Source organism: Eumetopias jubatus, unplaced genomic scaffold (assembly GCF_037043125.1).
Source record: "Eumetopias jubatus isolate StellerSeaLion01/CBP00866 unplaced genomic scaffold, mEumJub1_p1.0 scaffold_14, whole genome shotgun sequence".
Lineage (NCBI taxonomy): Eukaryota > Metazoa > Chordata > Mammalia > Carnivora > Otariidae > Eumetopias > Eumetopias jubatus.
In genome coordinates, this window is record NW_028274820.1 from 73,570,952 (window position 1) to 73,585,727 (window position 14,776).

At 33.4% G+C, this 14,776-nt stretch overlaps 1 protein-coding gene across 13 annotated transcripts in view; it reads left to right on the plus strand.

Moving 5' to 3' along the window:
• FOXP2 (forkhead box P2) overlaps nt 1-14,776 on the plus strand; it is a 251,012-nt gene that overhangs the window by 89,535 nt on the left and 146,701 nt on the right. For all 13 annotated transcript variants that reach the window (XM_028104907.2, XM_028104906.2, XM_028104908.2 and 10 more), the window contains one exon: nt 10,339-10,428. In XM_028104907.2, the coding sequence (XP_027960708.1) occupies nt 10,339-10,428 (90 nt within the window). The remainder of the gene's footprint in view (nt 1-10,338; nt 10,429-14,776) is intronic.

Here is a 14,776-nt window from a genome sequence, read left to right on the forward strand (position 1 = left end):
TCTCAAAAAAAAAAAAAAAGAATTTACCTTTAAACGAAAAACTCAGTATTAAAAAAAATCCCCATGTCTTGGCAACATATTCTGAAAGACTTTTGTGACTAGGATTGCCAAATTTAGCAGGTAAAAATACAAATAATTTCAAACTTAACTGGGCATCCTCTATTTTGTCTGGCAACCCTACTTCTAAACCCAACAGAACATAGTACAGATTATTTAATGCCTGTTGGCAGATGATACTGTTTTGTGTCTGGTTGTGATAGAAGATGATTATTAAAATGTTTTTATCTTTAATATTGGTTTTTTGTTTGGAACTGCCATCATGAATCACGTGTTAATAACTTCAAAGACAATTGCCTTTAGTACGTAAGCTTGTATGTCTAGTTCTCGTGAAGAAGGAAAAAGAAAAACAACATGAATGGGATCTTGGAATTCTTTGTTGTTCTAGTTGGCATAACCAGCAATGTTGTTAATGACTCAGAATTCATCTTGTCCTCCTTATGCCCAAAGATTTTTTACTTATATTTTATCAAATGGAAGTCTCTTTAACGATATACTCTTCCTCACTGCTCCTTGTAGAGAGGGCATTAGCTTCGCAGTTAGCCAGATGGTCCTTCAGATCTCTGACACCATTTCAAGGGTATGTGAAACAGCTTGAACATATAACCTAACTACTCTGAGCTGCAGTTTACAATTCTGTAATAAAGGAGGGTGTTTTAAGGATGAAATGAGATAGTATGTGCGAGAATTTAGAATGATAGCTGGCAGATAACGAGCACTGACCAAGCATTAATTCTTGTTTTCCCTTTTTGTCTTTCCTGAACCCCTATAGCCTTTTTGTACCTTTTAATGGCATGCAGCACATTTCTGTGTTGCAGTGTGGTTATACTGAATATATTTTTATCTTTCCTGCCATATTAAAAGATCCTTGAGGGCAGGTAATCCCATAGCAATGGTGAAGTGGACCTGGGAGAGGGGAGGGGTGTAGCTCACCAGTTCATTTGTAAAGATAAAAATCATTTCAGTCTCAGCAGAGATTAAAATACAACTTTGCAAAATATGATAGGAAATGAAACTGTTAAGATATTTTTCCTACCCAATGAGATATTTTTCTACTGAATAGGAGAACTAAATAAATATTGAGGTAAATTTTCAGGAATTACTATGTGCCAGTCCTATTAGTTAAAATGCACATACCTATTTAGCAATCTTTATAAAGCTAAAAATCAGTAGTGGGTCTCAATTGACCAGTACTTACACATGGAAGAACTGATATCCACTGGAGGAATGACATAATTTCAAGTCTTCACTTGAAATAATATTACTTTATACTTTAGCTTTTAAAATACTTTCAAATACATCATCCTCTCTGATTTCACCAATCTCCTGTAGGCAATGGTAAATATTATTAACTGCATCTGATGAGAAAATGAATGCTCAGTGTGATTAGGTAGTCCAAGTTCATCAACTAATAAAAGGCAAAAGAATGTCTCCTGAAATCTAGTCAGTACCATTACATCATATTTTCTCTCCTAGTTGCAAAGAGAAACTTCTGAATAGTCAGCCGTGCCAGTCGTATCTGTGTCACACATATATTTTATTTTGCTGTCTTTTAAAAACTAAAGACAACCAGTCCTCAGAATGCACAATAACATAGCACATATTGTAAGTGACTCTTCAGCTTATACTTGATATAATTGGAGGTGCCAGGCCCCTTGGCCACATTAAAAGTAGAAAAAGATTCTGAGTAGTGATGATCCCAAATTAGAACAGTGGAAAAGTAAGTAGTTCTTTATTTAGTTATGGAGGCAACATTTCAGAAGACCTCGTATATCTGTATGTCATCAATGTCTGTGGAAGTACATTTCCTACTCCAACAACATTTTAAAATGCCAGTTTTTACTCTCCTAGCTGTATTTCCCAGAGCAATGAGAGAAAAGCTTCCTCAGTTTTGTTTCCTCAGCAATTCCAATCTTTCTCTCCTTCTCAGTAGGTAACTGCACTTTCTTATTGTCTGAATTAATCGAGACTGTTCAGTGTGAACTCTCTCCTCTTCCTACCTCTGCCTGGTAAAGTCACCTGTCCTCCCTTCTCTTTAACTTGTCTGGGAGAAAGATGTGATTCTTCTCCCTACAAGGCTGTCACCTGCTCCTGCTCCTTGGTTTAGCCCCTTGACATCACCTCGGGTGACTTTCTCAGTTCTCTTCCTCTTACAGCTTCTGTTGTTCCCTCTTAGCTTATTAGCAAAGTGTCTTTAAAACAAACATACACACATAACCTCCCAAACTATACTTCGCTTTTATTTTGGTCCTTGCAGAACTTATCAAAAGAATTGATTGCACTCAGGGCCATGGTTTTCCCCTATAATTCCCTGCAGCCCGATTTCTATTTCAGTACTCTATGGGAACTGCTGTCTGATAGGTCACATGCAAATGATCAAATCAACAAGAACTTTCATTAATCCTTAGCCTCTTTGAGTTTTGGGGTTTGAGAACCCATTCATCTTCTTCCTTCACAATTCCTTTTTTTTTTTTTTTTGGCTGTTTTCTATTTTTCCCAGCTTTACTAAGATATAATTAACATCATAATTCTTTTACTCAAATATATGTTTTAATGAGATGTAATTTATATACATAAAATTTATCCTTTTAAATTATATATTTCAGCGGATTTTAGTATATTCACAAGGTTGTGCAACTATTACCACTATCTGATTCCCAAATGTTTTCACACCCCCCCTAAAAAGAAACCCCATACTCATTAGCAGTCACTGCATTTTATCTCCTCCCTCTAGCCCCTGGCAACCACTAATCAATTTTGTCTCTACAGTTTTGCCTATTCTGAACATTTCATATAAATGATTTATACAATATGTGGTCTTTGTGACTGACTTTTTCCACTTAACATAATGTTCTCAAGGTTCATCCATGTTATGGAATCTATCAATACTTCACTCCCTTTTATGGCTGAGTAATATTCCATTATATGGATGGACCACATTTTGTTTATCCATTCATCAGTTGATGGGCATGTGGGTTGTTTCCACCTTTGGGTTATTAAGAATAAAGCTGCAATGAATATTCATGTTTAACTGTTTGTATGGACATATGTCTTCATTTCTCTTGGGTATATACCTAGAAGTGGAATTACTGAGTCACATGGTTATTCTATGTTCAACATTCTCCAGAAGTCTTTCAACTTCTGTGACTGTGCATTGGCTTCCTTTTTGCTATCTCATCTCTAAACAAAATATAGATATTCCCTAAGTCTGGGTCTTCCCTCTCTTTACTCTTTACCAGCAATCTAATACTTTCCCTTTGTCCTAAATGCTTTCTAATCTTTTACTTTGGGGAACCTGTTTTCAGCCCGGTCACTCTGAACCTAGGTAAGTTCAGGACCTCAGTATTGTCGTGGGGTCAGACTTATTTCAGCATTTGCAGATTCAGCAACAACTGCCTTTATCTTCTAAATAATATAAAGACTTTTTGCCATTGAGTGTTTAGTTATGTCCATTAATTAGCTCCAACCCACCTCCCCATGATGTTTAACTAGCTCCTAAGCTAAGCACATGCTTTATTCAAGATTAGTTATTTTCTTTTCACTGTGTCTGATCCCACATATTCTTTGCCTCTACTTGGTGTGGCCCTGCTCTGTCACCTTTTCAAGATGAAGTGTCATATAAGTTCATCCCAGTTTTGCATCCCCATAAAAATTTATCTGAGCTTCCCAACTCAAAGTAATTTCTTCAACTTATGAACCACTGAAATGTTTTAAAAACATTTTTTATGACCTTTTGACTTCACACCAAATGTTTCTTATTAGACACAAAGCTCTTTGAAGGTAAAAACAATGTCACATCACCTACCTCCTAACCTCCACAAGTGTGTAATGCTTAGTTCTTTGCTTGGTATATGGAACATAGTTGCAAAAAAATTTTTAATGACAAGTAATTTTTGATGTATTTTATTCTTACAAACACTTTCCCAAATTCTAACTCTTTTGTAGTTTTCTTATTATTAAATTGAGGAGGAAATCCAGAATACAGGATTCAAATAATAGTTTACTTTCAGATATTATACTCTAATTTAGCAGCATGTATTTTCATTTAGTATCTAGTGTGCCAGTTGACATTATAACAGTGTAGCAGTAATAGGTCTTCAGTCCATATCCAAACTAAAGATGGTATTGGCCTCATAATGAGGGAAAAAAGCAACCGTAGGTATGTGCGAAATAAAAAGTAAACCCAAAGTATGCTTGGAAAAGTAATAAAATATTTTATAGCAGAAAGAGAAATGACTGAGAGAATGCACATAAACCATTGTAGTTCCTGGAACATGTACCATAATAAATAAGTATTGTAAAAATCTTAATTTTCATAATTTTAATAAAATTAGTTCCAATTCCTTTTTACCTTTCATACTTGGGACTTTTGAAGTTGGACAGATTTCCTTAATTTGTGAGCAGGAATTGTATTTAGTATTGGTATAGATTATATTAATGTTCTTTATGGGTTCCATTAGCAATTCATTATTATTAGCAATAGAATAATAAAGAAAATAGAAATATGAATACCAGGCTGCTTAGTATTATTTACTGTAGCCTGTGGAATGCCAGCTCTAAGGAGGAGAAGGTATTCATCCCATTAAACTGAGTGTCTGATTCTAGACCTGAAAAAACAAAACCTGTCTTAGCCATTAGTTAGCATTAATTCACAGGTTTCTTTTATGGACGGGTCTCTGAGCTTATTGGGGAGTTTGGAGCCATCCTGAAAGACACTGAATATTGGGTTTGGATCTGAACCTTGAGGATTTTGTTAGAGCTTCTGAGGATGACTTCAGAATCCATTCCATCACATATTCAGTACCTCAACTGCCTCTCCTTTGGATCTACATCATGAATGCTGAGCCAGAACAGCCTGACATTTGATTGGTAAATAGGATGCTTTATAATTAATTACTCTTATTATAGTACCATGAAATAAAAGAGCTTCTCAACTTGATTCCCCTAGTAGTCCACGCTGTGAACACAATATATCCACACATTTATTCTTTAACTTTATGTAAGATATACTGTAAAACAAAAATAACAATTATTGTAAAAAACATTTTTTAGCAATTAGCTTTTTTCCCAACAAACTTAGTCTAATTATGGATCAGCCATGATAAAATGAAAGGTCAATGGCTACAGATGCATAATTTCACTCTGATAGATTGCTGTTTGAAAATAGGATATGACAATTAGATGATTAATTTTCTTCTATTAAATAGCATTATGAGACTTCAGATTACATTTATCAGTATATTCTCTTTAGTGGGCACATAATGCAAGGAAAGGCTGAACAGAATAGGAATTCATGTCCTTTGTGGAAGGATCCGAATATGCTTTTTATCAACCACACTTGTGAAAATAATTAGACAATGAAATTCTGTTTGAAAACTTATTTTACGTTCAGTATTCAAAGTAACATGTTAAAGGCATCATAAGTTAAAGGTTAAAACATGTGAGTATGAGGAGCAAAATTTTGAATGTCCTGCTGGCAATTTTTTTTTTTTTTTTCTGGTTCTGGTTATCTGCAAAGTATACACCCCTTGTCAGTATAACTAGGGAGTGCCTGTGTAAACATTCTTGTTTTGCCTGTTCCGCATAATCGTTTCTTGTATCATATTTCTTCTGACCTCGCTATCTGAAACCAATTACAGGAGATCCATTTGGGCTGCATCTATTTTCATAAGAAGCCTAGGCAGCAGTGTTTTTCTCAGAGATGAATATCAACATCAAATATGCTTCTGAGTGCTTTGTTATTTATGTTTCAGAGAGATTTTGTAGCCTTCAGCTCTCAAGAATGTGTCATGCTGTGCTGTTTATACATTGAAGATATTAATGGGTGTAGATGTCATTTTTCATTTTAATGTCTCAAATGCAACAGGCTGATAGGTTAAGCATTCCTATTTTTATGGGGAGAGATATGAGTGATGTCTATTTTCTCCCAAAATATACGTATATTTACTTTGAAAAAAAAAAGAAGTTATTTATAAACCTTAAGATATTTAACATTTTTTTTGTTTCACTGGGTGTTTCTAAGCTATTCTCAAACAATTTTACTCCTGGTGAAAGTTTTCAGTGTTCTTCATAAGAAAACAGTATTGATCTGACAGGTTACAAAGCTTTTTTACTCTTAATTCTCATAATGACCTCCTCACTAGAGTTACTCTCTGTATATGAGATTCATAGGTAGCATAACGTTATTACAATTGTGAAGGGTGATATGCTTGGACTTTGTTTTTCTTACAGAATTTTAATTTATTTGAAATTAAACAGTAACAAGTAGGAATGGTGTTTTCAATGAATATTTTCTAAGTTTTTATTTAAATTCCAGTTAGTTAACATAAAATGTAGCCCATTTTTTAGAGCAAGATGCACTGAATTCTGAAAAATTTGTGCATACCCACACCTCTGCAGCCTAACAAAAAGTATATTTTAATCTATTAGAAAGATTTTTAGTCATCTTTTCAAGATATTTTAGTTTAATCTGATTCCAATTTTTAAAATGTCCTACCTTAATTTTTTTTAGTTTTACTAAAATTAGATAACTTCATTAAGTAAAGTGCACTCTTAATTCAAAACAAATGTGTTTTTGGAAACTAGATATGGCTTGGCTGCCTCAGAAACCTCTCTCTTGTTGTTCACTAGAATCACACTCAGTCATTGTTAAAGGAGATTTTGTAAACATCTCTTGCCTTTTGTTCTAAGTTTTGTTTTTGTTTTTGTAGAGGGTGATCATATAATTACCTAAACAGCCCGTAGAACTTAATGCCTGGTCCTGGAATTTATCTTTTCTATTTACTAACTGAAGTGGGCAAGTGATTTTCAAATTAATATTTTATGTAATTTGACACCTAACACCTTATATTGATGAAAGTATTTTATCTCATAATCTTTCATCTTTTGCGTCACTACAATAATAAATTACAAAGATGAACTAAATGTCTCTGAGCAGTTGTTTGTTGAAATGCAGTCCTAAAGTGATATCCAGAATACTGGGAATAAAAATGTCACGCGATGCCTGCTGTGAGAATGCAAACCGCCAAAGATTCCTGCTTATGAGTTTTAAATCATCCGGACCTCTTGGAGTCCTTTTTGTTCTCCCAGCTCTTAGGTTTACTCTAGCAGTCTCTACTGCTACTAAAAGAATGTTGAGATAGGCAAGTGGTCCTTTTTCATAAGAATTTGTATTGAATGAGGATCCTGGGTTATTTTGAAGATAACTCTAAGTGTGTACGGAAACCAAGGTACTTTAAAAGTTTAACCAGCCATTGGTCATATTCCATTATAATTATTACTCCTTTAAAAACAGTGTACATGTATGCTTTTGTCCAGTGAGATTTTCGTGAGCTGCAGTTCTAATAGATCTAATTTTCCAGGGTCTTTCTGTAGCCACTGGGTGTTACATATTCCATTGGGTTACTTGTTTGGGTTGGGCTGAATGAACGTCATGCAGGGTGACGAAATGAATAGGGTCCTAGGCTTGGGACACAAGAGCCTGAACTTTTGACCAACTGTGCTACTGCTTTGGACTTTAATCAAATTATTGTCATATTATTGGTTCTTCAGTCACTTGTCTACAGAGTACGAAGGCTAAGCTAAACAATCTGTAAGACTTATGTCCAGCTCTAGAATTCTTTAGTTTATTTATAATAACTGGTGAAATGATCAGAGGGTTACAAGAGTTTAGAGTTCCATCAGGTATTGGTAGAGTGTATGGTGAAACCCAAGTCAAGGACGGCAGGAACACTTAGCCATAAAAACAATATATGTTCGGTGGTGGTTGTTCCATTCAAACACTTACATATTCAAATATAAAAAGATTATGTTGTAGTTTTTCTTTCAGGTTTTGATAAATGAATATTCTCTCTTTACAGGTGAAAATAATTCATCATGGTGCCATATGTTCTCTTTTACTAGAGTTTTATTCATTGCCATCTAATGGTTTCTTTGATGGGACAGAGACAGTATGGCCCACTAGAATGCACTCTGGCCTGGAAGCAGGAGGCCTAAAACAAAACACTTGATTACTCTAGGCCTCATTATTCTCATTTGCTAAACTGAGGACATCAGAGTAGATGATTTCTTTTTTTTAATTTTTAATTGTTATGTTAATCACCATACATTACATCATTCGTTTTGGATGTAGTGTTCCATGATTCATTGTTTGTGCATAACACCCAGTGCTCCATGCAGAGCATGCCCTCTTTAATACCCATCACCAGGCTAACCCAGAGTAGATGATTTCTAAGAGTGCTTTTAGTCCCAGCCATGAATGATTTCAAGATTCAGAACTGTGTTCATTAGATTCCTTCAAGAATAATAAATAGCTACAGAATTAAATATAAACTAAGACTCCATGTATACAAATTAAGCTGATGAACTCAAAGGGAAATAATAATCTTATGAAAAAAATTAGGCAAAATTGGTGTGGATTTTGGCATCTAAGGCAAAAGTAGTTGACGGATTTTTTTTTTTCTTTGAGAGTTTCACATAGACACAATACAGCCTAGGTCACACTATAGTAATTTCCACTTAAAAAATGTCATTTGGAGTTATTTCATAGGTTGCGATTAAAAAAAGGAAAGCTGTATTATTTAGAATATTAAGTGAAATATTTTAAACTAAGTTTGGTGATAATCAAGTATTTGTGGAATTTTTTATTTGGTCTTTTTTTTTTCAAAGTTAACTTTATAATAAAATTGCCTGAGTTCACTGGAATGTGCCATTCTTAGAAACATTTAGGGTTGGAATTACTTGAAAAATTGGAAGAAAAAGAAAAACACAAAAGATTGCTATGAGTGAGTGTGTCTCCAAATGTAAAAAGTGTGCTTTACAAAGTAGGCCAGATCCTGCTCCGAGAAGACAAATCAGTGTTGTTAGGGGATGGTGCTGGTGCCTTCAGTTTGTTTACTTTGGTTTCTATGTCTGCCTGCCTTCTCAGAAAACTTGCTTGGAGCCAGACTGTAGCAGCCCTCTCTCTGTCTTTTCATAATTGATCAGGGGATGACTGCCTTCCCTGAGGGTTAAGACGTGGCAACTTTTTCTGTTTGCTCAGCATCTCAATGCAGTAGTTCAAACATTGTTCACACCGGCTGGCAGTGTAATGCCATATGCACATCTTGTCAAAGCAACTGTTGTCATGGATACTAGAAACTCTCTTAAAAACCAGATCATTGATTCCAATCAAAATTGTACTTTTTATCAGCTTAGAATCTCAATTATCATAGTAGAATATTGATCTAAGATATTTCTCCCATCATGAAGAATTTACCTTGTATTCTAAAGCACCGAATAACAGAGTAGGGCAATGATTTATTTTAGTTGTATGTGTTGAAAAATTTCATCATTAGTGTTCATTGAACTCAGTTATTGAGAGAAAAAAGGAGTTTGCAAAGGAGAGGCTCTTAAAAAGTTTTTTTTCCCTCCAATTTACATTGCTGCTTTTAAAACATCTCAATATGTATTTTTTAGGGTACTCGTTTTTATATGTTTATATAATACACTCACCAAACTGTCCCTCCTCCTGTAAAAGAAATTTAATATAACTTCTTATATTAAATTTTATTTTCCTGAATGGGAAAAAAAAAAACAGGAAAATAAATGAAAACATCTTCTATTTTGATTGGTATTCTGTCACACATAGAAACAAACCTGATTGGTTGAGTGGTAATTTCTTTGTTCTCTGATTTTGCTAAGAATGCAAATGAAAACCACTCAATTTTATTTGGCATTAAAACTGCACTTTATTTTGTCAAAGGAGAGGTTTCCCTTGAATTGTAAGTACAAAAAAAGTGTTTTTAATCTTTAGTGAAAATCCTTATTAATTCACTTTCAAGATAATCTGATGTTGATTTGTCAAATTTAATTACAGCTTCCGGTAACACTTGAAGTCTACTGCTTTTGCTTCAAAATTGTAATATGAAAATGCAAATTGAATGATAATTTAAAAGGGAGTGGGCATTTTAGTTGAACACTCAAAGACAAGTTCCTTGTGGAAATGAGGTTATTGATGCAGTTTATGATTTTTTCCTCTTTAAGCACTTTAAACAAATTAACTTTATTTCCTGCAGGATTACATGTATCTCCATGACTTTAAGTAAAGTTGTATATGTGTGATATGTGGAATTTTTATATCACATTAGAAGAAGATCTTTAATAATTCTCTCTAGAAAGGAGGATGGGAAAGGGGTTCTCATACATTGAAGCCTTTTACTATTAACCAAGGAATAATCAATTATTGATAATCAATTTACCCTTCAGCAAAGTATTTAGATATTGCTCCCTTTTTACTTCTAGGCTCTCCAAGCAGCAAGACAACTTCTCTTACAGCAGCAAACAAGTGGATTGAAATCTCCTAAGAGCAGTGATAAACAGAGACCACTGCAGGTTAGTAAAGCATTCTTGTCCTTGGGATCTTATTTTAAAAGATGCTCATAATGATAACAAATGTGCAGACCCAGTTGTATACATTCAGAAAATTTTTACATTTGCATATGTTGGTAATTTTAATTCAAAAAGAGAGCTCATTTTATCTTCTTGAAAGGGAAACAAAATTTCTATTCCCGTAGATTTCAAAAGTCTGCAAGGTCATTTATTACTAAAATTATATAGAAACCACATTTGGGATATGTAGGCATAAGAAATTTTATATAAAACTCCCTTGTGGGATTGTAACGGAATTTTATTCACAAACAAGTTAAAGTAAAATGTGAAATTTCTTCCTTAAAAGCAAAGCCATAGTAAGATGGTATGGAAGGAGACAAAGCAGTTTTAGACAACCCTCCGCAGTTGTATCCAAGTGACAAATGCAGAAACCTTCCAGGGTTGCCAAAAAAACTGTTTGAGTTTGCCAAGGAGTTATTGCTGTTGCTACAGTTATAAAAACACATTCTGGAGTTTGTTGTCCTTATTCACCATGTTTGTCCTGTGAAACTGATAGTATGTATGTCCTTTAAAGTAACTTTTTGTTACATAATATAACCATTGTTTTATATAATCTTACCCAGAGTACATAGGACATTGTTTGGGGGGAAGAAACATTTTTAGGGTGTAGTTATTAAATGTTTGGAAGGTAGAATCTGAGGTTACATAAAACATCTTTCAAAATGTTTATCAGCTCTGTTGAAAGATAAGCAATGCTTTTTCCTGAATCATGTGCTATGTACATGTCTAATAAGGTATGCTTAGTTTGGAAAAAAAAAAAAAGTAAGCATCTTTCTTGTTGCTTTATTTTACCCAAATAATCTTGGAATTTTTTTAATGGCCTAGCTGTCTATTTTCATTTTCAGGTGTACTCCCAGATGTTAGTAACTAAGTCTTATATGATGGCTTCCTGAAGTTTAGTATGTATGACAGAGAATTACAGGCTACTGATCTACACAATCCAGAAACTACTTATTATGTAAAAACTGGATTAAATTTTTGGTCCCTAGACAAATTTGAGATGAGAATATATATTCTTGGGAACAAACCCATTTGTGGGAGGTGGGTGGGAAGAAGGAGGACTTGTGGAGAGGGGATGTGTTCCAATAGTCTAAAGTTCAAATGTCTGCCATGATTGCAAACGTTGTATTGAATCAGCCTGAGTTTAAGATTCATTTTAATTTTTTTAAATAAATGTCACGCTCTTTTGTTTAATCAGTAATTTTATGGCAACACAATTTCCTCACCATCATCTCTCCCCAAGTAATGCCAGTGATTGGAGTCTTTCCATCGAATTGTCTTATTCCAAGACAGCCTCTCCATACATTTGCATGACAGAGAAAAATTTACATGGAAGTCACAGAAGATAGCAAATGAAGTGTTTCCCTCACTGTGGCTTCAGAGTGGGAATTTTGCACTGTTGTTGGTATAGCAAAGGAGGTTTAGACGCTGGCAGCGTAAGCCAAAGGTAGGAGTTTATTGTTTCGACTACTGGAAAAACACTACATACATATTGTCCTAATTCTGTTTTAACATGTCTCTTGACAAAATAGACAAAGTAGTTGTTCCTTCCTCCCCAAAGCTAAGTCCAGTAGAAGTTTCTTTATTGCTGGTTACCAGGGCATCTCTGGAAAGAATGGCTGAGCTTTAGTTTTTTTCTTTCTTTCTCTTTCTTTCCTTCTTTCTTTCTTTCTTTTGTTCTTTCTTTCTTTCTTTTTTGTTGTTATTGTATTGGAAGGCAAGATTTGATACTTTGTTTAACTAAAATATCCATAATTTTTCATAGAAAACACACACATATAATGTAGGAATATTAATGACTCTAAAATCAGAAATTGTTGCTCATGTACCAGATGTTGTATAAATAAAATTTTGAGCAGAAGTCCTCAATTTTGTTATTTTATTGTGAAAGGGTGATTGAAAGTAATTTAAATACCTTTTAACAATTTCAGGTGCTAACCATTACTACAAAGACTTTTCTTGTGTCACTTATATTTAGTGTTTTATGATGCATATCAATATGAATATATCTCCATTGTATAAATTATAAAACTGTAGCATTTTTTTATTATTTTGTATTTTAATCAGGTCTAATGCCAGAATGTCATAGGAATGAACAGTTGGTTTTTATGAATGAGAATTTAGAAATAATGAATGAAGACTTATCTGTTCACCAAAAAATATACTGCTATTAATATAACGTGAGCCTGAAGTTTTAGTATACATAGTATTTGATAAGTTTAGCAACGGTAAACATACTGCAATTGTGTTTAAAACCTACTAGCATTTTATACTAGTTTACATATGTTGTTAAATGAGGATATTAGGTAATGCTTATCCTTGCATCTGCAAATGCTATTTATTGTGAGTTACACTATTACCACTTATGTTAAAGAAAAGGTTGAATATTTTTGTTAAAATTTTTAACCATTTAATATGAAATTAACACTTTAAAACCTTTATGATTTTCTCACAGTCTGGTTCTTTTTCTGCTTAACTAAGAGTTTCACCAATCTTTCAAAATAGAGTTGGTGCAGATTATCTCTTAAAATTCATAAAGATAATTGAACATGTTTCAAAATCTGCACTTGCAAAGGCTAGGTATTTGGTGCTTGATAATAAATCATGGTGGTTTGTGCTTTATCAGGCATCACACATTTTTAGAGGACCAAGGGAGAGTTTGCGTTTTTCATTTTAAAATATAGTTTTGATGGAGAACTATTTTATAAAGTTTGAAAAAATACAGATTTTTTAAAAATCTGTTTTGATGGCTCAAGTCACAAGAACAATATTAAGTCTCGTTACACTCAACTGATTTCTTTTAAATATTGAGAAATGGTAGCCAGATTTGAAGTGTGACATGGTAGAGAGTCTATTTCTAGCAGACTAGTATTTATCTACTATTACTTTCTCATTTATATTTTTTCAGGGTTTTGTGCTACAGATGGCATAGATATTAGCCTATCTAATACAAAATGGAAAGAAAAAAAATCACATCTGACAAGCTTGAGTACCGATTGTGTAGTAATTTCACTTTCATGTACAGGTATCTGAATATATGTATTTGAAACATGTTTACATTTTCTATTCATTACATAAAACACCTGTTGAATAGGTCCAATCAGTAGGTACATTGATTAATGACATATTGATTAATAATATATAAAGATTGTGATGCAAATGGGAGCTGATACCAACCTAAGCATTACCAGATGTTTCTTCTTTACATGCTTACTATGTATCCCAGAAAACATACTATAACAGCTGAAGACAGCTTCTTATCTTGATTTATGATATTTATTAATATCTACTCCTGGCACTTCCTAGACTTGGTTGCTATACCCATAGTGGTCCATAAAAAGAAAAGTTAGCCAAAGAGAATAAGTAATGCTTTCAATTTCATGAAACTAATTTCCAGATTAAAAAGAGTGAATTTCTTTTACTCTTTTTAAAAACACACATGCACACAAAGACACACATTTGCATATGCATATGCACACATGCACACTTCCATAATCTATAAATTTTAAATCTTTTTTGTAAAATACATTATCAGTTTTCTAGCCTATGACAAATCTACTTAATTTAGTTTAGGTATGAAAATTGGTCGCATTATTGTTCTTGTTACATTTACAGCCATGAGACAGACTTGTGGTTCTTCAACAGCTGTGCAGAGCAGAGACGTAAATTTAAGGTAAATGACATTGCTTTGCTATCTTAGATGAATATTAGTATATAGTATTGTAATCACTTCCTTCATTGTAGGTTAAAATCTAATATAAGGTTCTCTTTTCCAATAGGTAATTAAACATTTTTTAATAACTATGTTAAATAGTTGAATATTGGAAGAATAAAAAGCAAAAGTGAATTAAACTTAGGGGTCTTATTCTGACTCTGCCACAAACTAGAAACCTAAGTTAAAGGAAGCCACTCAACATTTTTAAAATAAAGACATTGGGCTAACGGATTGACAAAATATTATAATCTGTGCTTACAGATTTTTTTTTTTAAGTAAGTTATAGGCATCTTAATTTCTTAGGAATAGCTGTATCTTGCTGGGTATTAAGTTATGAGTTAAGGAGTATGTTTGTTTGTTTGTTATCAGTTACAAAGCACTTTTTTATTAACATACCATAGCCAAGAATAATGTTTTGGTATCAAAGTATTAAATCCTATATACATGGAAACCACAGTACAAGTATCTTTCTGTACAATATCTGAGGATACTTTGTTCTGTTTAATGCCTTGAACTAATTTTACAAATTAATTTTAGGAGAAATATAAGCTACATGAAGAATTATTTTACCTATGT